The 24,731-nt window shown below is 47.3% G+C and overlaps 1 protein-coding gene across 2 annotated transcripts in view; it reads left to right on the top strand.

Annotated features, from left to right (window-relative positions):
- CALCR (calcitonin receptor) overlaps positions 1–24,731 on the top strand; it is a 507,584-nt gene that overhangs the window by 278,830 nt on the left and 204,023 nt on the right. Inside the window, exon 4 of one of the 2 annotated variants that reach the window (XM_063924784.1) lies at positions 14,388–14,498. The exons of the other annotated variant lie outside the window; for it this stretch is intronic. Coding sequence (XP_063780854.1) covers positions 14,388–14,498 — 111 coding nt within the window. The remainder of the gene's footprint in view (positions 1–14,387; positions 14,499–24,731) is intronic. 2 annotated transcript variants of the gene reach the window in all.

The following is a 24,731-nucleotide window of genomic DNA, read 5'->3' as shown; positions in this document are numbered from 1 at the left end:
ACACAATTATTTAAGGATGAAATAAAGTTGACGCTGGCTCCTTGTAATAAAAACAGTCTCTGTTATAACAACGGAATAGTAATTCTCATAGGGCAAAGCAAACGTGACGACTTATAATTCAGGAAAACAAAAAATTCTGTACCAGCAAGATAATACTTGTCTTCTCCTTTATTGCCAGCTCATTCTGAGTTTACAGTTAACTGATTGTAAATTGGATATTAGAATTCAGGTTGAATTCTGCAAATATATCAAAATAGTTTTTTAATACTGTAGTGGAAGGTGAATTGTAATGTATTTAAATGTACTTCTCAGTAAATAAGATGGTCAACCAGAATATAAAGACTGTTTGGCTGGGAAAAAAAATGTTTTTGTAACATTTTTTTTTTTCTAAACACAGAGGGCCTGATTGAGAGGTAGGCACAGTCCATGTTTGCACAGTTGGGTGATTGTTTGCTGCTGCACATGAGCGGAAAGTCGTGAAAAACCCTACAGTGCATGTGTTTCCCTGAGTGTAAGAGTCTGTATGCTGTTGCTTACGGGATCGCTGCCATTAAGGACAGTAAGGCAAAGCCATGGGTGTTCCTGGGTGGTGACTGTGAGATGGCCTGAAATGAGAGCAAAAGAAGGTCGTTTCATGGGTATGTCATGGAGAGTCGAGGGATTGGCAGCACAAGTGGCTGCGTTCTCAGTCACTTTCCTGCAGCCACAGAGGTTATATTTAGCTGGATTTCAGAAGGAGGTACTGTGACTGATGTAAGCTTGTGCAAGTGTCCATGGTGAGTGTGATGATATGCCGATGGGGCATTGTTTAGAACCTCCGTCAGATTTACACCATCCATGGGTATTTAATGTGGACATCTTAGGTCTTGCACATGCCCGTACACCCAAACACACAAGGAGTCGGCTGAAACTAGCAATTGCATATTACCACAGCCAGAATCTGGAAAAAAATGCAATAGCAGCTGTAACTGCACATACCTTTGAATCAGACGCACAGTACCATTGTCTGTTTCCCCACATTATCACCTTTTTCATTTAGTATGATTCATATTTGTCCAGGAGCTTAAGAATCCCCACGTTGTACTTGGCTGCCTCCAGTCCATTGACCCAGTTGCTGACTGCAAGCTTCAACTCATCATCACTTTTCACAACGTTCTCCAACCAAGAACTCTTTGCACTTAGTGAAAAGGTGAAAATCGCTTGGAACAAGGTCCGGACTATAAGGTGGATGATCGAAAACCTCCCAACCAAAACTATGACACGTATTGGCATCCCGGACAATCTTCGTCATCCACACTTGTTCATCCATTATTGAACATTTCATACCAGTTTCCCACATCACCATACATCTGGTTTAATCAATGATAAATTTCATCAGGTTCCTTCTTCTGCACATTCAATGATCTAATAAAACGTCTCACTTCACACAGGGCTGTCTTTTTGTATGGGCTCAATGGGCTCTTGCCCAAGGGCCCCAGGAGTAAAATGGCTCTAGGCTGATAGCTGAGGGTCCCCTCTTTCCAGGATTACCAGATTTTTGAAAATCGGCATTGGGGAACCAGAGATATCCAACTTGAAATCAGTGATCCCCATCCAAGCAAAGAATGATATAAAAACAGCGCTAACCAGGTGCCAATTTCAAAATAAATATACAATTTAATCAAGATAATATACAATAAAATGAAACATTAAAAATATCAAAAATTATAAAGCCTCAATGCCAGTCTCATGACCACAGAATATTCATCCTGTATATTTTGAATCTGCCAGGTAAGTCTTTGAAAAGTGAGTGGATGGAAAACTCCAGTGTGCTTCAAGCCAAAAAATCAATTTAGGGACATCCCATAATTACTGAATAGTTACCAAGTTCCAAGTGGTTCGTGAGCCGGGTATCCCACCTAGCGAGGTTGAATATAGTCCTGTTGGATGGTGGTTCTCCCCTTTATTAATAGTCCACAAGGATGGATTCTGGAATGGTCCAAGATGTATGGACCGCCGCGGATGATCCCAACACTGGTATGGCAATGTCCTGGACAGAGGCTGGCTTCACTAACGTGTTTCACTGTCATTTGGCAGCTTTATCAAGCCTGTTAATTGCTCTTCCCAGCCAGATATCTTGGGTTCTGTCTGACTTAGAGTTATTCTGAGGGTATACTCCAAAAGCTGTGACTCTCCCCTTTTGGTGGCAGCTTGTCCCTACTATGCCCAGAACCAGAGATATCAGCCTTCAAGCAGCTGGTCCTTGCTCCAGCTCCACATGCCTAATATGCAGTTTTAGATTTTCATTGGTGAATTGCTCTAGCTCCTGAACTCTGATCCCCAAGTCCCCAGAACCTTCTGAAAGGTGGGACTCTCTAGTTTTTAATCCCAATCGAAGCTAAGAAATATATTTCCAGGAACTTGAGATATCTGCAGTCAAGCAAGCTGCTCTCCCACCGGAAAATGATCAATATTAAGCCAACTCCACTATCCACCCCTCCCCTACGTATTAAACACCCCCTAACACCCTGGAAATCATGTACCAGGGCTTCTTCATTCAGCCCAATGCCTCTTCTACAGTTTAGCCCCATCTGTGCAGTAAAGGAGAAATTAGCAGAAATCACTGCTCCAGGTCCTACATGCTGAGCGGAAGATAGAACACCCCCTACCGCCAGCGGGGCATCAAAGCTGCCACTGATAGCACACCCCACCCCTACCACTGGAGGATGGGTAGGGGGCCCAGTGCATTGCTGTGCCCAGGGGCCTATACTTCTGTTAAGACGGCCATAACTTCACAGCCGGAGGGAATTTGTATCATACAGTAGAATGTACTGCATTTTCACAACGCTCAACATTGCCAAAAACTAGCTTAACGGCACACAACTCATAAATAAAATCACCAATCAGTTTAGGGAGACTTCCCAAGGTCTTTACTTTCTGGATAACCTTTGTACGATTTACCTGCATGTGACTAGGGCCAGAGTGCCTACTGCATTCATCTTTACAAATGGAGACACGGAGATGTGCCTGAGATACAGTGACCTGTAGTAGAAGGGTTAAAAGTTTAACAGGAGCACAAAGTATTTCAGACAAAAATGTCCTTGGGACAGATGTAATGGAGTGTGAGACGGCCAAAGCTCCCAGACTACGGCCAAACTTGTAAGTTTTTTTTAAAGCAGCAAACGTTTACAAGGCAAAACCAACATGGTCTCGTAATCCATTACATCCATCCCCGTGTGTTGGAATGTTTGAAGTAGGATCAGCTAGGACAACATGTAATCGATCTAGTCGACTAAACATTTACAACAATATAGAGTAGTCATGCCAGGCTCCTGACACATCAATGTATGAAATATACCCAATTTGTTACTTGCTTAATCAGTTGTTGCCAAAAAGGTTCTACACTAGATTGTAATGGAGAAAATGACATCTAAGCAGAACTTTCTCACCATTATTTATACCTTTGGCATTGCTAGGTCCTGGCTGTGGTGGCCATGTGACCCAAAAATGGTGCTCTTTTATGAATTATTAAAATTAATAAATAGAAACTTGCTTGACCCAACTGAGCTGCTCAATGGAAGCATGGCTGTAAAAAATAATTAAAAAAATAATAATTTTAATTAATACCATCGACATGTCCTAGGTAGCAATACGGATGTGGTCAATTGTAGAGCCAGTGTCAACTACTGCTGCAGCTGCTACTGGGCCAGGTGCTGAGTGGTGAGTGATGTTCTGCACTGAAAATCCACAGTGTACTGTTTTGACTGTGCACTGTAGATACCCAATTGGACACTGAGGTCTATTGTAGTGTGAGATCTATTGTGATAGAACCAAAAGCCCAAGTGGTTCTCCACTACTTATAGGCCAGCCCTAGCTATGCATGGCCTCCATTTTCCCTGATCTAACGTAGTAACATAGTAATTGAGGCTGAAAAGAGGCAAAATGCCCATTGTGTTCAACCTGTATTCTGTATTAAGTTGAGTTGATTTTACTGTACCTGCTGAAGAATGTTTTTATGACTAGTTAACAACTATAAGTCATGTTACACCCGGGTTAACAACGTCAATAATTTAAATGTTGTAACCTTGGATATCCTTTTCAATCAGAAATTCATCATCCAATCCTTTTTTAAATGCATTTACAGAGTCCACCATTACCACTTTCTTTGGCAAGGAATTCCAAATCCTGATTGCCCTAACGGTAAAGAACCCTTTCCTCCATTGCGTACGGAATTTTTTTTCCTGCAGCCTCAACGAGTGCCCACGTGTCCTAAACAGAGTTCTTGTAATAAATAATTCCTCTGATAACTCTTTGTAGTGCCCCTTTACATATTTGAAGATATTAATAATGTCTCCTCTTAGACGCCTCTTTTCCAGTGTATACATATTCGACCTAGTAAGCCTTTCCTCGTAATCCAGTCCCTCTAGCCCTTTAATCAATTTAGTAGCTCGCCTTTGAACCCTTTCAAGTTCCTCGATATCTTTTTTAAACAGTGGTGCCCAAAACTGAGCACAATATTCCAGGTGCGGACGTACCAATGCTTTATACAGCGGCAGGATTACATCCTCGACCCTTGTCTCAATTCCCCGTTTTATGCACGCTAGCACATTACTTGCCTTCTTTACTGCGCTTTGACATTGTATACGGTCATTAAGCTTATTATCAATGAGTACCCCCAAATCTTTTTCCAAAACGGTTACACCTAGACTTTCCCCGTTTAATATGTAGGATGCAAGTATGTTTTTAGTCCTGAAATGCATAACCTTGCATTTGTCTGTATTGAACCTCATTCCCCATTTAGACGCCCAGATTTCAAGTTTAGATCTAGAGGAAACAAAATTGCTAAGGGGTCCAGTCCCTGCAGATGCATCCATGGGCCAGATTTTTGAGAACCTTGCGATGCTTATGGTACAAAGATGCAAATATAACATTTTCCATAAACCTGTTTCTTGGGGATAAAGGCATGACGTAGATGTGTGATGGGAGGAGCTGTACGAATCGGGGTTCCTTGTTGAAAGTGGGTTTGCTGTGGGAAGCACCTCATACTGTATCCCATGCAGAAACAACTTTACAAGATCTTACAATGAGCCTCAATGGATCTAGACTGTGTATTTTCTAGTTTAGAAAAATGGACAATTTTTCATTAATAAGCACACAAACACCAATGTAAGAAAAATCTTCAGGGCTTGAGGCAGATTTGAATGGAAATCGTGCTTACCTAGCGTGCACAGAAATAAATATTATAAATAGTCACAGCTTGCTCAGTCACAGGTGATAGACTGAAAATCAATACAGCATGCCATATTTTCAGGAAGAGCTTTAAACACATCATGAATCCCACTTTTTGCCATAGACCCTAAACCCTATGGAGGAAATGTATCTCATCTTCTAAAGAGTAGAGAACAGGATGTGTGCAGAAGTTGTCCATGGCAACCAATCATTTGCTAGCTAGCATTTATCAAGTACATCCCATAATCTTTCGAAAGATTGATACAATTCCCCATATGATAAGTTATTACTATGCAACGAACAACTACAGCAGCTGAATGCACTATGAGGGGGTTATACTAAATACATCAAAATATCCATAAGAATACTCTATGGAAGTGAACATGTTTGTCTGTTTTCCCTGTTGCTGCATAATACTCTTATTTTTATTTATCTATTGCAGTATGTTATCAATAGTTTGTGTCCTTTAAAAATCAAATATGAAATTTACTTGGGTACACCCAATAAACGTTATTGTTGGTTTCTGCTGGGAATCAGTGGCGGCTTGAGATGTGGGTGTGCAGCCACGCCAACGGCTAGCGATTACCGGCCAGCGATGTTTTGCAGTGTTTGGGGTGGCGGTTGGGGTGGTTCTCCTATTTGAATTTTGGACTGTGCTGCAGCCCAACCTGTGGAGTCGCCACTGCTGGGAATTGCAAATTGTGAAATGTTGGTCTGCTCACGGGGGTATATAATGTTTAGAGCTACATCCACTCATAATCATTCCCATCATTATAATGAACTGTGCTACAGGACATCGGGGGTCATTCCGAGTTGATCGTAGCTGTGCTAAATTTAGCACAGCTACGATCATTCACACTGACATGCGGGGGGACGCCCAGCATGTCAGTGCCGCCCCCGCCCCCCCCCCCCCCCCAGAAGTGCAAAGGCATCACACAGCGGCGATGCCTTTGCACTTCAAGAGCAGCTCCCGACCAGCGCAGCTTTAGCGTGCTGGGCGGGAGCTACTCGATGCCCCTCCCCAATGGTCCGGCCACTGCGCCCCCTAGACAGCGGCTTGACGCCGCCGTCCAGCCCCCTCCCGCACAGCGACCACCTCTGCCTCAGAGGCGATCGCAAGGCAATGGCGGCTGGCATGCGCCGGTGCACTGCGCCGCTGGCGCATTGCGCAGTTCTGACCCAATCGCTGCGCTGCGAGAAACTGCAGCGAGCAATCGGGTCGGAATGACCCCCATCATTTGCATTGAAAATCCGATATATAAAGTATTGAGAAGAGCAAATTTGAAGTTTTTTTATTTATCGGATTGCGCCAATTTTATTCATTCCTCCAGCAAATTTAATATTTCAGTCCTCCACAAACATCCACTTACAGTACTACTTAATAATAGAATAATAAGAAGAATAAGAATAGAGCATTTTATAATAAGTGTAAGTGGTGCCATGTAAGATAAGTAATAGGCATGAATGAAGTATTACGTTTATGAAGTACCTGCTCTAATAGTAAATCATAAAGATCTTTTCATTGTAGAGTATTACACTAGATCAAAAGGTAAGTGGCAAATGCAGTATGGGCTTTGGGGGTAATTCAGATCTGATCGCAGAAGCAAATTTGTTAGCAATTGGGCAAACCATGGGGGTAATTCCAAGTTGATCGCAGCAGGAATTTTTTTAGCAGTTGGGCAAAACCATGTGCACTGCAGGGAAGGCAGATTTAACATGTGCAGAGAGAGTTAGGCCGTGTACACACGGTGAGATTCGGACTTATCCGATTTTCACTGTGCGACGGGGGGCCGGGTCGGCACTTAGCCAGTATCGCAAGCACATAATGAGTGTGCTTGCGATCCTGGTTCTGTGCGATTTTGGCTAAGTGTCAATCCTGACTATCTCTTCTATAGAGATAGTCAGGATAGACTTGCCCGCACAGCCTATTTTTTCGGCCGATACCGACCGCGCGGGGCCGCGCATCGGCATCGGATCGGGATCGCAAGGTGACTGTCACCTTGCGATCTGCACTATCTTTTCTTCCGATTCTGACTATATAGTCAGAATCGGAAGAAAAGATCTTACCGTGTGTACACACCTTTAGATTTGGGTGGGGTGTGTTCAATCTGCAATCTAATTTGCAGTGTAAAAATAAAGCAGCCAGTATTTACCCTGCACAGAAATAAAATAACCCACCCAAATCTAACTCTTTCTGCACATGTTATATCTGCCCCCCCTGCAGTGCACATGGTTTTGCCCAACTGCTAAAAAATTTCCTGCTGCGATCAACTTGGAATTACCCCCCATGTGCACTGCAGGTGCGGCAGATATAACATTTGCAGAGAGAGTTAGATTTGGGGTGGGTTATATTGTTTCTGTGCAGGGTAAATACTGTCTGCTTTACTTTTACACAGTAATTTAGATTTCAGTTTGAACACATCACACTCAAATCTAACTCTCTGGACATGTTATATCTGTCCACCCTGCAGTGCACATGGGGTCTAATCAGGGCCGGCTCTAGGCATGTTCGAATAGAGCGGCCGCACAGGGCGCCACCCTTAATGGGCGCCGCGCGCTGGCGCCGCCATATTCGATGCTGGAGCCGGCCCTGTGTGTGCAGCATTGGCCCGTGTGCACTGTGCGCTATGCGCGCTGCGCGGCGCCGGTGTCTGACGTCAGACGCCGGCGCCATAGTGCACACAAGTGGCCACCCGGACCCAGGCTCACTCTGACTCGCCGGCCGCCCGCCCGCCAGCACTCCCGCCCGCTCGCCAGCACACTCGGACAGGCGGACAGCAGCAGTACTCCTCCCCAGCAGCGCCGCAGGTATTGGGGGGATCCGCACTGTGGGGGCATTTCTGGCTATGGGGGGGGCATTTCTGGCACTGTGGGGGGCATTGCATATCTGGCTCTGTGGGGGCATATCTGGTTCTGTGGGGGCATATCTGGCACTGTGGGTGGCATATCTGGCACTGTGGGGGGCATTTCTGGCACTGTGCGGGCATATCTGGCACTGTGGGGGCATATCTGGCTCTGTGGGTGGCATATCTGGCACTGTGGGGGGCATTTCTGGCACTGTGGGGGCATATCTGGCACTGTGGGGGCATATCTGGCACTGTGGGGGCATATCTGGTTCTGTGGGGGCATATCTGGCACTGTGGGTGGCATATCTGGCACTGTGGGTGGCATATCTGGCACTGTGGGGGGCATTTCTGGCACTGTGGGGGCATATCTGGCACTGTGGGTGGCATATCTGGCACTGTGGGGGGCATATCTGGCACTGTGGGGGCATTTCTGGCACTGTGGGGGCATATCTGGCACTGTGGGGGCATATCTGGCACTGTGGGGGTATTTATCTGGCACTGTGGGGGCATTTATCTGGCACTGTGGGGGCATTTATCTGGCTCTGTGGGGGCATATCTGGCTCTGTGGGGGCATTTATGTATCAGGCACTGTGGGGGCATTTATGTATCTGGCACCGTGGGGGCATTTATGTATCTGGCACCGTGGGGGCATTTATGTATCTGGCACCGTGGGGGCATTTATGTATCTGGCACCGTGGGGGCATTTATGTATCTGGCACCGTGGGGGCAATTATGTATCTGGCACCGTGGGGGCATTTATGTATCTGGCACTGTGGGGGCATTTATCTGGCACTGTGGGGGCATTTATCTGGCTCTGTGGGGGCATATCTGGCTCTGTGGGGGCATTTATGTATCAGGCACTGTGGGGGCATTTATGTATCTGGCACCGTGGGGGCATTTATGTATCTGGCACCGTGGGGGCATTTATGTATCTGGCACCGTGGGGGCATTTATGTATCTGGCACCGTGGGGGCAATTATGTATCTGGCACCGTGGGGGCATTTATGTATCTGGCACTGTGGGGGCATTTCTTGCACTGTGGGGGCATTTCTTGCACTGTGGGGGCATATCTTGCACTGTGAGGGCATTAATGTATCTGGCACTGTGGGGGCATATCTGCGCTGTGGGGGCATTTATCCATCTGGAACTGTGTGGCCATTTATGTAGCTGGCACTGATGGGGGGCATGTCACGTGTAGCTGCCACTGCTGGGGGGCATGTCATGTGTAGCTGGCACTGCTGGGGGGCATATCATGTAGTGTTCCCGCTAGGCGTCTGTGGCTGGGCAGTGTGTCTCAGTGCTCTACCTGGCGCAATGTGTCTAACGTGCTCTTATAGGAGGTTCTACCTGGTGCAATGTGTATTAGCTGCACTACTGTGTGGTGTAATGTGAATTGCCACTATAATGTGGCTACGCACCTTCCCCACGAAGTAACTCCCCTAAATTTTTGCTGCGCGCCTTCGGCGCGCACTGTCCATGCTTTAGCGTGTGGAAATGGGTACAACAAGCATTACAATATGTACATCATTTTGCCCACCTAACTTAAAAATGTGCCCTCCCTGTGATCAGCAACCTGCCCTAAAAAGTGAACACTATCATGTGTAGCTGGCACTGCTGGGAGTCATGTCACGTGTAGCTGGCACTGCCGGAGGGCATGTCATGTGTAGCTGGCACTGCTGGGGGGCGAGACCACGCCCACTTTTTCAGGAGGCCACACCCACTTTTTCAGGAGCGCGCGCCTTCGGCGCGCGCATGGGGGAGGGGGGGGGGCACTTTTAAATTTTCTCGCTCAGGGTGCTAGTAGGCCTGGAGCCGGCCCTGGGTCTAATTCAGAGTTGATCACAGCAGCAAATTTGTTAGCAGTTGGGCAAAACCGTGTGTACTGCCACACCTGCAGTGCACATGGGTGGTCATTCCGAGTTGTTCGCTCGCTGCCGATTTTCGCAGTGCAGCGATCAAGTGAAAATATGGCAAAAATGCGCATGCGCATGGTACGCAGCGTGCATGCGCTAAGTACTTTCACACAAAACTTTGTAGATTTACACAAGCTCGAGCGACGTTTTTTCATTGCTCGAGTGATCGTAGTGTGATTGACAGGAAGTGAATGTGTCTGGGCAGAAACTGGCCGTTTTCAGGGAGTGTGCTAAAAAAAACCGCAGGTGTTCCAGGTAAAAACGCAGGAGTGGCTGGAGAAACGGGGGAGTGGCTGGCCGTTTGTGACGTCAAACCAGGAACTAAACGGACTGAGGTGATCGCGGTCTAGGAGTAGGTCTGGAGCTACTTAGAAACTGCAGGGAATTATTTAGTAGCAGTTCGCTATTCTGCTAAGCTAAGATACACTCCCAGAGGGCGGCGGCCTAGCGTGTGCAATGCTGCTAAAAGCAGCTAGCGAGCAAACAACTCGAATGAGGGACATGGTTTTGCCGAACTGCTAACAAATTTGCTGCTACAATTAGGTCTGAATTACCCCCTTAATGTGGTGCTGAATACTCAGACAGAAGTGCACTCTTTGAATGCATAAGAAGAGCTGTTAATAGTAGGAAGATAGATACAGGTTGAGTCAGCTGCGTTTTAAGAGAAGAGGAGGCCCGGGTGCAGCCTCCTCCGTTTGGGCCCCCTCCTCTCTGCTGGCAGCAGGGAGAGCCTGAGCTCTAGAGGGCTCAGACTCTACTGCGCATGCGCAGATCTCCGGGAAAATGGCGCGGCGGCCATTTTCGCTGAGATTTCTCTACTACGCATGCGCAGAACTCTGTGAAAATGGCCGCTGGGCCATTTTCACAGAATTTTAACACCGCTGTGGACGTCTCCACGGGACTCCGGAGGGGTGAGTATTCACAAAATGGGTGCAGCGTGTACGGTGGGGGCCCCCTCTGGACTCAGAGGCCCGTGTGCACCGCACACACTGCACCCATTATAGAAACGCCAGTGGGTTGAGTATCCCTTATCCAAAATGCTTGGGACCAGGAGTATTTTAGATATCAGATGTTTCCATATTATGGAATAATTGCATACCATAATGAGATATCATGGTGATGGGACCCAAGTCTAAGCACAGAATGCATTTATGTGTCATATACACCTTATACACACAGCCTGAAGGTCATTTAATACAATATTTTTAATAATATTGTGTATTAAACAAAGTTTGTGTACATTAAACCATCAGAAAACAAAGTTTTCACTATCTCACTCTCACTCAAAAAATTCTGAAAATGCCCCGTTACCACCCAGTCACTGCCCAAGTGGAGATTCAGTCGTGGGGTGCGGAAACGATACCCATCTGCAAAACCGACTTATGTTCATCTCTGCATCAGACCAATAGACTTAGATTAGTAAGATATTGGTTTTGTCCATACACTGGCTGCCCAACCTATGCCCTCAATTGCTGTACGTCACAAAGATCCAGAGATTTAAGGGAAAATGGGTTATTGTCTCTGGAGCAGCAGCCATTTTCCTCCCCCCACCTCGTAAGGCATGTTCCACGCAGTCATACAACGTTCACTAGTTATATTTGATGTGTGTGGTATCATGTGGCATTGGGTTTTCTATATGGCATCAAGTACAGTATAACTGGGTCATATAGATGTTGCTTCTTATACTTTCTTTTGTGAAAATGCTACATTGGTGAAAATGGCTGCACAAGCCTAATTATTATTATTATTATCATCATCATCATCATCTTTATGAGGCTCCAAAATGTTATGACGTGCTGTACACAAGGGGGTACAATACATGACATGGGTGATCATTCCGAGTTGATCGCTAGCTGCATTTGTTCGCAGCGCAGCGATCAGGCTAAAAAAGGGCAGTTGTGCGCATGCGGCGCAATGAGCACGCGCAACGTACGGGCACAACGAACGATGCAGTTTTGCACAGGGTCTAGCGATGCATTTCAGTCGCACTGGTGGCCGCAGAGTGATTGACATGAAGTGGGCGTTTCTGGGTGTCAACTGACCGTTTTCAGGGAGTGTGCGGAAAAACGCAGGCGTGGCTGGGCGAACGCAGGCGTGGTTGGGCGAATGCTGGGCAGGTGTGTGACATCAAATCCGGAACTGAATAGTCTGAAGTGATCGCAAGCGCTGAGTAGGTTTTGAGCTACTATGAAAGGACACAAAAATTTTTTACAGCCGCTCTGCGATACAACCGTTCGCACTTCTGCTAAGCTAAAATACACTCCCAGTGGGCGGCAGCATAGCGTTTGCACGGCTGCTAAAAACTGCTAGCGAGCAAACAACTCGGAATGACCCCCATGAAGCGGAAGGAAAAGATGGCCCTGCCCAACAGGTGGCGTTTTAAGAGAGGAGGCGGCCCATTTGCAGACTCCGGGTGGGCCGCTTCCTCTCCACGGTGCAGTAGTCTCAGGCATTGTGCCAGAATCTACTATGTATGTCCCGGTCTCCGGAAACATGGTGCCCGCCATGTTCCGGAGACTAATTTCACTACTGCGCATGTGCGGTGGCCATTTTGGCTGTGATTTTTTGCCGTGGCTTCAGCACCCGACGCGGGCTTCCGGACAGGTAAGTAATAACACATGGGTGCAATGTGTGCAGTTTGTGCCGCCCTGGTCCCAGGGGCCCGTGTGCACCGCACACATTATAGGAACACCAATGCTGCCCAAATAATCTTATATTCTAATTACAAGCATTGGTCCTGATTCTGGGTGGCATATAATGAGAATGCAACTCTGGCCGCTTGCGTGGATGAATTCCAAGCAGTGCGCTGATGAGACAGCACACGTTCCAATGCGATGGCACTGCCCGTTCTTCTGTGCAAGATCCCATCACCATTTCCATGGCCACTTACACCTACTCCATGCTACTATAGGTGCAGGAGATCCGTCTACATTTAGCATCCATACTGCATACACATAACTCAGAAAATACAACAAACCCTGAGACACCCACGATACCCTTCTCTCTCCTTCATTGTCATAGTTAGCTTTCACGAGCAGGGCCCTCTTCCCTCATGTGCCTTCAGTGTCGGACTGGAGCATGAAGGGCCCACCGGGGGCATGCAGTGGTAGGGGCCCATGATTAGAGGTGTGGCCAGCCTCCAAAGGGGGTGTGGCCAGCCACCACAGAGGTTTGGCTAACCATTATAGAGTACCTGGTCTGGACTCCTTGATAATTTATATAGTAATTAATGCTAGTGCATGCATGATAATGTGCCAGATTAATGACAGCAATGTACTGTAGAGAATGCATCATAATCCTTTGCAGTATAAGGTAACATATGTATAATATATAAATCAAGTGCACAGTCTAGAACCTGATCCCTAGAGGAGGAGGGCCCCCAGGCAGTGGGGCCTACCGGTGGTTTACCCTGTACCCCTATAGGCCAGTCTGAGCCTGTGTGCCTTTATGTCTCTTACTTAACCTATCTTCTTTTCAATACTCCCTTTGATGGCACCAAATCCCCCGGTTTTCTGCCACCCTGATATTTATTTCAGTGCTGTTTATTTACTGACGCAGCTATGTTTATATACCCTGTACTTGCCCTATATTGTATTGAATTGTAAGTCACTGTCTTCATGTGTTGCTTATTTGTTTACTCTATAATTGGTCGCTGCGGATCCCATATGCCACCATATAAATGAAGGATAATAATAATACAGGTTGAGTATCCCATATCCAAATATTCCGAAGTACGGAATATTCCGAAATACAGATTTTTGTGAGTGAGACTGAGATAGTGAAACCTTTGTTTTCTGTGGCTCAATGTACACAAACTTTCTTTAGTACACAAAATAATAAAAAATATTGTATTAAATGACCTTCAGGCTGTGTGTACAATCGTGTGAATGTACACAAACTTTGTTTAATGCACAAAGTTATTAAAAATATTGGCTAAAATGACCTTCAGGCTGTGTGTATAAGGTGTATATGAAACATAAATGCATTCTGTGCTTAGACTTAGGTCCCATCACAATGATATCTCATTATGGTATGCAATTATTCCAAAATACGGAAAAATCCAATATCCAAAATACCTCTGGTCCCAAGCATTTTGGATAAGGGATACTCAACCTGTAATTGCTGCAGCCAAGCGACCCCTCAGGGATGGCCATTTATTGGCTGCAGAGAACTGGCTGAGATGCATGCCACAGTGAATTGAGTGTACATTTGCAATGATCACATACAGTCTGCAGTGCTGTGTGGTCTGCAAAATAGCACTAGATGCGGGAGCTTTCAGACGTGCATACGACTCAGACCCATTGTAAGTAGAACAGACGGTTATCTCTAAGCAACAGAATGTGACACATACAGAGTTTATCTTGTACGTGTGCTAACGCCTTGTCATTAATAGCATATACGTCTTTCTTTTGTTGAACAGGGCTGTATTGTAATCGCACCTGGGATGGATGGCTCTGCTGGGATGATACCCCCGCAGCACAGAACATTACGCAGAACTGCCCTGACTATTTCCCAGATTTTGATGTTACAGGTAGAGTACTGTTATTATGCAACCAACAGCCAATCATATCTTATACTTAACTGGGGACCATTTACCAACATTGGTGTAAAATTGCTCAGCGCAGGAACCTATAGCAACCAACCAGCTGTAACATTTATTTCTCTAACGTCCTAAGTGGATGCTGGGGACTCCGTCAGGACCATGGGGAATAGCGGCTCCGCAGGAGACAGGGCACAAAAATAAAGCTTTAGGATTAGGTGGTGTGTACTGGCTCCTCCCCCTATGACCCTCCTCCAAGCCTCAGTTAGGTTTTTGTGCCCGTCCGAGCAGGGTGCAATCTAGGTGGCTCTCTTAAAGAGCTGCTTAGAAAAAGTTTTTTAGGTTTTTTATTTTCAGTGAGTCCTGCTGGCAACAGGCTCACTGCATCGAGGGACTTAGGGGAGAGAATTTCAACTCACCTGCGTGCAGGATGGATTGGATTCTTAGGCTACTGGACACCATTAGCTCCAGAGGGAGTCGGAACACAGGTCTCACCCTGGGGTTCGTCCCGGAGCCGCGCCGCCGACCCCCCTTACAGATGCTGAAGATTGAAGGTCCGGAAACAGGCGGCAGAAGGCTCTTCAGTCTTCATGAAGGTAGCGCACAGCACTGCAGCTGTGCGCCATTGTTGTCACACACTTCACACCAAGCGGTCACGGAGGGTGCAGGGCGCTGCTGGGGGCGCCCTGGGCAGCAATATTTTAATACCTTAAGGCAAAAGAATACATCACATATAGCCATTAAGGCTATATGTATGTATTTAACCCATGCCAGTTATCTAAATCTACGGGAGGAAAGCCCGCCGAAATAGGGGGCGGGGCTTATTCTCCTCAGCACACAGCGCCATTGTCCTGCTCAGCTCCGCTGTGAGGAAGGCTCCCAGGACTCTCCCCTGCACTGCACTACAGAAACAGGGTAAAACAGAGAGGGGGGGCATTTTTTGGCGATATATTGGATATATTTAAGCTGCTATAAGGAACAACACTTATATAAGGTTGTTCCCATATATATTATAGCGCTTGGGTGTGTGCTGGCAAACTCTCCCTCTGTCTCCCCAAAGGGCTAGTGGGGTCCTGTCTTCGATAAGAGCATTCCCTGTGTGTCTGCTGTGTGTCGGTACGTGTGTGTCGACATGTATGAGGACGATGTTGGCGTGGAGGCAGAGCAATTGCCGATAATGGTGATGTCACCCCCCAGGGAGTCGACACCGGAATGGATGGCTTTGTTTATGGAATTACGTGATAATGTCAGCACATTACAGAAATCAGTTGACGACATGAGACGGCCGGCAAACCAGTTAGTACCTGCCCAGGCGTCTCAGACACCGTCAGGGGCTGTAAAGCGCCCTTTACCTCAGTCGGTCGACACAGACCCAGACACAGACACTGAATCTAGTGTCGACGGTGATGAAACAAACGTATTTTCAAGTAGGGCCACACGTTATATGATCACGGCAATGAAGGAGGCTTTGCATATCTCTGATGCTGCAAGTACCACAAAAAGGGGTATTATGTGGGGGGTGAAAAAACTACCTGTAGTTTTTCCTGAATCAGAGGAATTAAATGATGTATGTGATGAAGCGTGGGTTAACCCAGATAGAAAAATGCTAATTTCAAAAAAGTTATTAGCATTATACCCTTTCCCGCCAGAGGTTAGGGCGCGCTGGGAAACACCCCCTAGGGTGGATAAGGCGCTCACACGCTTATCAAAACAAGTGGCGTTACCGTCTCCTGATACGGCCGCCCTCAAGGATCCAGCGGATAGGAGACTGGAAACTACCCTAAAAAGTATATACACACATACTGGTGTTATACTGCGACCGGCCATCGCCTCAGCCTGGATGTGCAGTGCTGGGGTCGTCTGGTTGGATTCCCTGACTGAAAATATTGATACCCTGGATAGGGACAGTATTTTATTGACTATAGAGCAATTAAAGGATGCTTTCCTTTATATGCGAGATGCGCAGAGAGATATTTGCACTCTGGCATCGAGAGTAAATGCGATGTCCATATCTGCCAGAAGGAGTTTATGGACGCGACAGTGGTCAGGTGATGCGGATTCCAAACGACATATGGAAGTATTGCCGTATAAAGGGGAGGAATTATTTGGCGTCGGTCTATCGGATCTGGTGGCCACGGCAACTGCCGGAAAATCCACTTTTTTACCTCAGACCCCCTCCCAACAGAAAAAGACACCGTCTTTTCAGCCGCAGTCCTTTCGTTCCTATAAGAACAAGCGGACAAAAGGACAGTCATATCTGCCTCGGGGCAGAGGAAGGGGTAAGAGAGGGCAGCAAGCAGCCCCTGCCCAGGAACAGAAGCCCTCCCAGGGTTCTGCAAAGCCCTCAGCATGACGCTGGGGCCTTACAAGCGGACTCGGGAACGGTGGGGGGTCGACTCAAGAATTTCAGCGCACAGTGGGCTTGCTCACAGGTGGACCCCTGGATTCTGCAGGTAGTATCTCAGGGTTACAGGTTGGAATTCGAGAAGTCTCCCCCTCGCCGGTTCCTAAAGTCTGCTTTGCCAACGTCTCCCTCAGACAGGGCGACGGTATTGGAAGCCATTCACAAGCTGTTTGCTCAGCAGGTGATAGTCAAGGTACCCCTCCTACAACAGGGAAAGGGGTATTACTCCACGCTATTTGTGGTACCGAAGCCGGACGGCTCGGTAAGACCTATTCTAAATCTGAAATCTTTGAACCTGTACATACAAAAATTCAAGTTCAAGATGGAGTCACTCAGAGCAGTGATAGCGAATCTGGAAGAAGGGGACTTTATGGTGTCCCTGGACATAAAGGATGCTTACCTGCATGTCCCAATTTGCCCTTCACATCAAGGGTACCTCAGGTTCGTGGTGCAAAACTGTCATTATCAGTTTCAGACGCTGCCGTTTGGATTGTCCACGGCACCTCGGGTCTTTACCAAGGTAATGGCCGAAATGATGATTCTTCTGCGAAGAAGAGGCGTATTAATTATCCCTTACTTGGACGATCTCCTGATAAGGGCAAGGTCCAGAGAACAGCTGGAGGACGGAGTAGCACTAACCCAAGTACTGCTGCAACAACACGGGTGGATTCTGAATTTTCCAAAATCTCAGTTGACCCCGACAACACGTCTGCTGTTCCTGGGAATGATTCTGGACACGGTTCAGAAAAAGGTGTTTCTTCCGGAGGAGAAAGCCAGGGAGTTATCCGAACTTGTCAGGAACCTCCTAAAACCAGGGACAGTGTCTGTGCATCAATGCACAAGAGTCCTGGGAAAGATGGTGGCTTCTTACGAAGCGATTCCATTCGGCAGATTCCACGCACAAACTTTTCAGTGGGATCTGCTGGACAAATGGTCCGGATCGCATCTGCAGATGCATCAGCGGATAACCTTATCGCCACGGACAAGGGTGTCTCTTCTGTGGTGGTTGCAGAGTGCTCATCTGTTAGAGGGCCGCAGATTCGGCATACAGGACTGGGTCCTGGTGACCACGGATGCCAGTCTAAGAGGCTGGGGAGCGGTCACACAAGGAAGAAACTTCCAGGGAGTATGGTCAAGCCTGGAGATGTCTCTTCACATAAATATACTGGAGCTAAGAGCGATTTACAATGCTCTAAGTCTGGCAAAACCCCTGCTTCAGGGTCAGCCGGTGTTGATCCAGTCGGACAACATCACAGCAGTCGCCCACGTAAACAGACAGGGCGGCACAAGAAGCAGGACAGCAATGGCAGAAGCTGCAAGGATTCTTCGCTGGGCGGAAGATCATGTGATAGCACTGTCAGCAGTATTCATTCCGGGAGTGGACAACTGGGAAGCAGACTTCCTCAGCAGACACGATCTACACCCGGGAGAGTGGGGACTTCATCCAGAAGTCTTCCACATGATTGTGAACCGTTGGGAAAAACCAATGGTGGATATGATGGCATCCCGCCTCAACAAAAAACTGGACAGGTATTGCGCCAGGTCAAGAGACCCTCAGGCAATAGCTGTGGACGCTCTGGTAACACCGTGGGTGTTCCAGTCAGTGTATGTGTTCCCTCCTCTGCCTCTCATACCAAAAGTACTGAGAATTATACGGCAAAAGGGAGTAAGAACGATACTAGTGGCTCCGGATTGGCCAAGAAGAACTTGGTACCCGGAACTTCAAGAGATGCTCACGGAGGATCCGTGGCCTCTACCTCTAAGACGGGACCTGCTTCAGCAGGGACCGTGTCTATTCCAAGACTTACCGCGGCTGCGTTTGACGGCATGGCGGTTGAACGCCGAATTCTAAAGGAAAAAGGCATTCCGGAAGAGGTCATTCCTACACTGGTAAAAGCCAGGAAGGAGGTGACTGCACAACATTATCACCGCATTTGGAGAAAATATGTTGCGTGGTGTGAGGCCAGAAAGGCCCCCACGGAGGAATTTCAACTGGGTCGATTCCTACATTTCCTGCAAACAGGATTGTCTATGGGCCTCAAATTGGGGTCCATTAAGGTTCAAATTTCGGCCCTGTCGATTTTCTTCCAGAAAGAATTGGCTTCAGTTCCTGAAGTCCAGACTTTTGTAAAAGGAGTACTACATATACAGCCCCCGGTTGTGCCCCCAGTGGCACCGTGGGATCTTAATGTAGTCTTGGATTTTCTCAAATCCCATTGGTTTGAGCCGCTCAAATCGGTGGAGCTGAAGTATCTTACATGGAAAGTAACCATGCTACTGGCCCTGGCTTCAGCCAGGAGAGTATCAGAATTGGCGGCTTTATCATATAAGAGCCCATATCTGATTTTCCATACGGACAGGGCAGAACTGCGGACGCGTCCTCATTTTCTGCCTAAGGTGATGTCAGCGTTTCACCTGAACCAGCCTATTGTGGTGCCTGCGGCTACTAACGAGTGGGAGGATTCCAAGTTGTTGGACGTGGTCCGGGCATTAAAAATATATATTTCAAGAACGGCGGGAGTCAGAAAGTCTGACTCACTGCTTATATTGTATGCACCCAACAAGATGGGTGCTCCTGCTTCTAAGCAGACGATTGCTCGTTGGATTTGTAGCACAATTCAACTTGCACATTCTGTGGCAGGCTTGCCACAACCTAAATCTGTCAAGGCCCATTCCACAAGGAAAGTGGGCTCATCCTGGGCGGCTGCCCGGGGAGTCTCGGCATTACAACTCTGCCGAGCTGCTACTTGGTCAGGGGCAAACACGTTTGTAAAATTCTACAAATTTGATACCCTGGCTGAGGAGGACCTTGAGTTCTCTCATTCGGTGCTGCAGAGTCATCCGCACTCTCCCGCCCATTTGGGAGCTTTGGTATAATCCCCATGGTCCTGACGGAGTCCCCAGCATCATCCACTTAGGACGTTAGAGAAAATAAGAATTTACTTACCGATAATTCTATTTCTCGTAGTCCGTAGTGGATGCTGGGCGCCCATCCCAAGTGCGGATTGTCTGCAATACTTGTACATAGTTATTGTTACAAAAAAATCGGGTTGTTATTTGTTGTGAGCCGTCTGTTCAGAGGCTCCGCTGTTATCATGCTGTTAACTGGGTTCAGATCACAAGTTATACGGTGTGATTGGTGTGGCTGGTATGAGTCTTACCCGGTGTTCAATATCCTTCCTTATTGTGTACGCTCGTCCGGGCACAGTATCCTAACTGAGGCTTGGAGGGGGGTCATGGGGGGAGGAGCCAGTGCACACCACCTGATCCTAGAGCTTTATTTTTGTGCCCTGTCTCCTGCGGAGCCGCTATTCCCCATGGTCCTGACGGAGTCCCCAGCATCCACTACGGACTACGAGAAATAGAATTATCGGTAAGTAAATTCTTATTTTTATCTCTTCTAATATAGGGGTAGATTTACTAAAGCCACTAAAACAGATACGGTATTGTTGCCCATAGCGACCAATTTGATTTTAGCTACACTTTCTCTGTTGCATTCTAGAAAATGAGAGAATCTGTTTGGTTGCTATGGGCAACAACTCCCCTTTAGAACCTTTAGTAAATCTACCCCAGAGACCTGTGTTTCCCAACCTCAGTCCTCAAGCCACACTAATGCTGGCTACACACTAACCGATGTGTGTACCCAGCGACGGCACAATACATTGCGCAATCCGTACACACTGCAAGATGCAGGAGATGATGCTGCATTGCATCGTGTGCTCAAGCATGGAGATCACTAAAACATGGACTGTTTGATGTGCCTTGAGGACCGATGTCAGGAACCACTGCCCTAGATTCTACAAAATAGGGGTTGGATGTACTGACGTCCGATATCGCCAGAGGTGCGAGATGCTGGGATGATCTAGAACGTTTTTTTTTAAAGGGGCAATCAATTACAAGGCAAAACCATGCCTTATAAGTGATTGCCCCTTTAAAAACATGTTCAAGATCGGCTGGCATCTCGAACCTCCATAGATCTTGGGCGTCATTACATCCGTCCCTAAGTGTTTTGGGGAAGTTATACTATGTAATACCACTTTACCATGAAATACCCAGGTCTGACCTGGAAGTGGTTCCAACCCAGGTCAGACCCGAGTCAGACCTCACTTATACTGCACCTTGGACCCAGGTTGTTTCCAGATAAGCCCCGTTTGCACTGATCTCGTGTCTGCCCTGCATGTCACTCACAGACGCTCCCTTGAGGTGGACCAATCACCAGCTTTTGAGCATAACCCGGGTCGGATAACCTTGGTCGCACCCTGCGTCCTTACCCGAGTTTGACCCTGGTAGTTACTAGGATCGAATTCCCGGGTCACTCGACCCAAGTTATTTTTCAAGGACCCTTTTACACTGAGCCACGACCCAGGTAGACCCAGCAATAACCCAGGTTATTGCAGCAGTGGAAAAGGGGTATATTATACACATTCAGACCATATATATCGGGCCGCACTCGAATTTGTACACTGGTACTTCCCAGGTGCGACCCCGGCAAGAGACCCCTTTTGGACTGCGGCATATCCCGGCATATTGCCAGGTTGGTGATGTCACCGGTGATGCGTGCGGAGATGGCGTTTGGAGCTGAGATGATCTCCAAGCACAGCCTCTTCCTGGAATGTGAAGGGGTGCCGTGTCGCATCGACCAGGCTTACCCATTCACATCCAAGTTAAGACGCGTTCAGCCGTGGCCACTGCCCGAGTTTAAATACTGGGTCACTAGACCTGGATTATTTCAACTGGCCCCTTTCAGACTGCGCCACAACCCAGGTTCACGTGCAATAACCCAGGTTTTTTGCTGGCGGTCTGATAAGGGTTGTTAGGGGGACATTTACTAAGCAGTGATAAGAGCGGAGAAGTGAGCCAGTGGAGAAGTGACCACGGCAACCAATCAACACTGAAGTAACATCTATAATTTGCATACTATAAAATTATACAGAGCTGCTGATTGGTTGATGGGGCAAATTCCCCACTGGCTCACTTCTCCGCTCTTATCACTGCTTAGTAAATGTCCCCCTTAGTTTACTACAGTATGTGTGTTACATATAGGGCTAGGGGGTCATTCCGAGTTGATCGTAGCTGTGCTAAAATTAGCACAGTTACGATCATTCACACTGACATGCGGGGGGACGCCCAGCACAAGGCTAGTCCGCCCCGCATGTCAGTGCCGGCCCCCACCACAGAAGTGCAAAGGCATCGCACAGCAGAGATGCCTTTGCACTTAAAGAGTAGCTCCCGGCCAGCGCAGCTTTAGCGTGCTGGCCGGGAGCTACTCGTCGCTCCCCGGCCCGCACAGCTGCGTGTAACGCCATGCAGCCGCTGCGGCCCGCCCCCCCGTTCGGTCCGGCCACGCCTGCGTTGGTCGGACCAAACCCAGGAAACGGCGGCCAAACGCCGCCGTGCCGCCCCCTCCCGCCCAGTGGCCGCCTCTGCCTGTCAATCAGGCAGAGGCGATCGTATCCCTGCTACGGCCTTCAGCCATCTGGCATGTGTCGGTGCACTACGGCGCCGGCGCATGCGCAGTAGGGACCCGTTCGCTCTGCTGCGTTAAAACGCAGTGAGCGAACGGGTCAGAATGACCCCCATAGGTAGTTGTGTTTATGGCAGTGTACAGTATGTTTGTCATTATTTGGTACTTTGAACACCATTGTAATTTTATGAGGAGACAATAAGTATATTGTTTAATATTAACACATTAAAGTTCTATTACCAGCTAATTGTTTAATTGTATTCACCTGACAGTTTCTTTCTTTATTAAATTATTAAAATAAATTATTTCATTTTAGTTATTCAATTATTGATACAGACCTTGTTGACAAATCCAGTAATGCTTACAAGCTTATAACTGTGCGACACGCACACACATAACGCACACCACACACACACACATACAGACACACACTGCACACCATACACACACACACACACACACACTCACATTCATCCTATAAATAAATTGGCAATCAGTGACATCACTGACGCAGTGGGTGGTGCCTGACGCAGTGGGGTTCAGTATGATTTACCAACGGACACAATACCTACGGTAATAATCCTGACAGTCATTGGCCTACAGTCAAAATACAGACACTGTCAAAATACCAGCATTCAATATGCCGACATGTTCAAAATGCTGGCGTGGTCAGAATGCCGACATTTGAACTGCCGACATGTCAAAATATCAACATGGGTTGTTGTTTTTCAATGTCGACATAGGTAAACATGGACACTGTCTAAGTGTACTGCGTCCCCTCGGAGCTTCAGGCACGGTGCCTGGCGGCGCCCGGAACACTATTATATTCCCCCTCCAGGTCCACTGGGATGATAACGTATGAACAAGACTGTGTTTGGGGAAAAATTCCTTAAAAACGCATGTCGGCTCCAAATGTCGGTATTCTGACTAGATTGACATTTTGAACATGTCGGCATAATGGATGTCGGTACTTTGACCGTGTCGGTATTTTGACTGTTGGTCATTGGCTGTCGGTATTGTGTCTGCCGGTATTGTGTCCGTCGGTAAATCAACTGCTACCCAAACATGTAGCCTCGCTGCATGTGATGAAAAGTGCAGGCATGCAGCAATAAGCAATATTGATCTTGTTTAAGCATTTAAGAATCAATAAGGACTGAAAATCACCATCTAACAAACACGTTTTCTTGCCATCTGTTCTCTCTCAGCCGGGCTGAGACCACATCACGAAGTGCGTGACAGAAGCAGGACACAGTGTTGCTGCATAGACTGCTGGGGTGATGTAGAATGAGCAGCTTCTCCCTCCCAGTAACCAAATGAAACATTTGTTTCCCCATTCATGTTTTACCACACACAGATGTCGGCTGAAACAGCTCTAGGCATGTTCTAAATACTCAATATGTCTCAGTGTAAATATAATTTAATAGAATTATGTTTTGATCAGGGACAGTCTGACGACTAAAAATGTAACGGTACAGGGACAGCAGGAAAAGGATACTGAAAATGAGGAATAGATTTGTTTTACGTGATCTGTTAGCGCGTTTCGTAATTGCACTGAAAAACCAAACTCACTGAGAGTGGACAGTAGAGAAGGCGCTCCAAATCTAAAAGACAAGTTACCTTATAGTATATAGAGAGCTACCTATAACATACACATATATCTGTTCCTGCACCATAACAGATCATAATATTATCACATGGTATTTACATTTTCTAAGCAGGTTGTTACAAGCTGTTATCCTCTGTTATTCATACTTACATACTTTATTAAGCTCTACTCCGGTTACTCTCCAGGGAGTCTTACTGAACGCACAGAAATTTGGGGTCTAGCAAAGTATGTTATGACAAATCTCCTATGCATCTGGATGTCCCACTTTTTCAAGGACTGTCCCGTTGTCCCACCTACGGGCTACAGTGTCTCGCAGGGTGTGTGTGTGGGGGGGGGGGGGCACACCGATGAGAGCCTGTGGGCAGCTGGGAGTGCTGGGCGTGCTCTGCAAGAGTGACACCCACAGGGTCTTTTTGGGTGCGCGCCAAAGGCATACGCGAGGAGTCACTCATTTTCATCCCATAAATTGGGAGGTAAGCTACTGGGTATTCGTTTGGATGGTCGACCATGTTAAGGTCGACAGTCATTAGGGCGACCGCTATTGGTCAACATTGACATAGTCGACGTGGACAAATGGTCGACACATGAAAATGGTAGACACGTGACAGGTCGACACATGAAAATGTCGACATGGCTTTTAAAAAAAATATATTTTTAACTTTTTCATACTTTACCATCCACGTGGACTACGATTGGGAACCTTGCCCACAGCATGGCGAGCGGTACACTAATTGGGGTTGCTGGTTATGT

This window comes from Pseudophryne corroboree, chromosome 5, assembly GCF_028390025.1.
Source record: "Pseudophryne corroboree isolate aPseCor3 chromosome 5, aPseCor3.hap2, whole genome shotgun sequence".
NCBI classification, from domain to species: domain Eukaryota; kingdom Metazoa; phylum Chordata; class Amphibia; order Anura; family Myobatrachidae; genus Pseudophryne; species Pseudophryne corroboree.
This window is presented reverse-complemented; position numbering and strand designations above follow the sequence as displayed.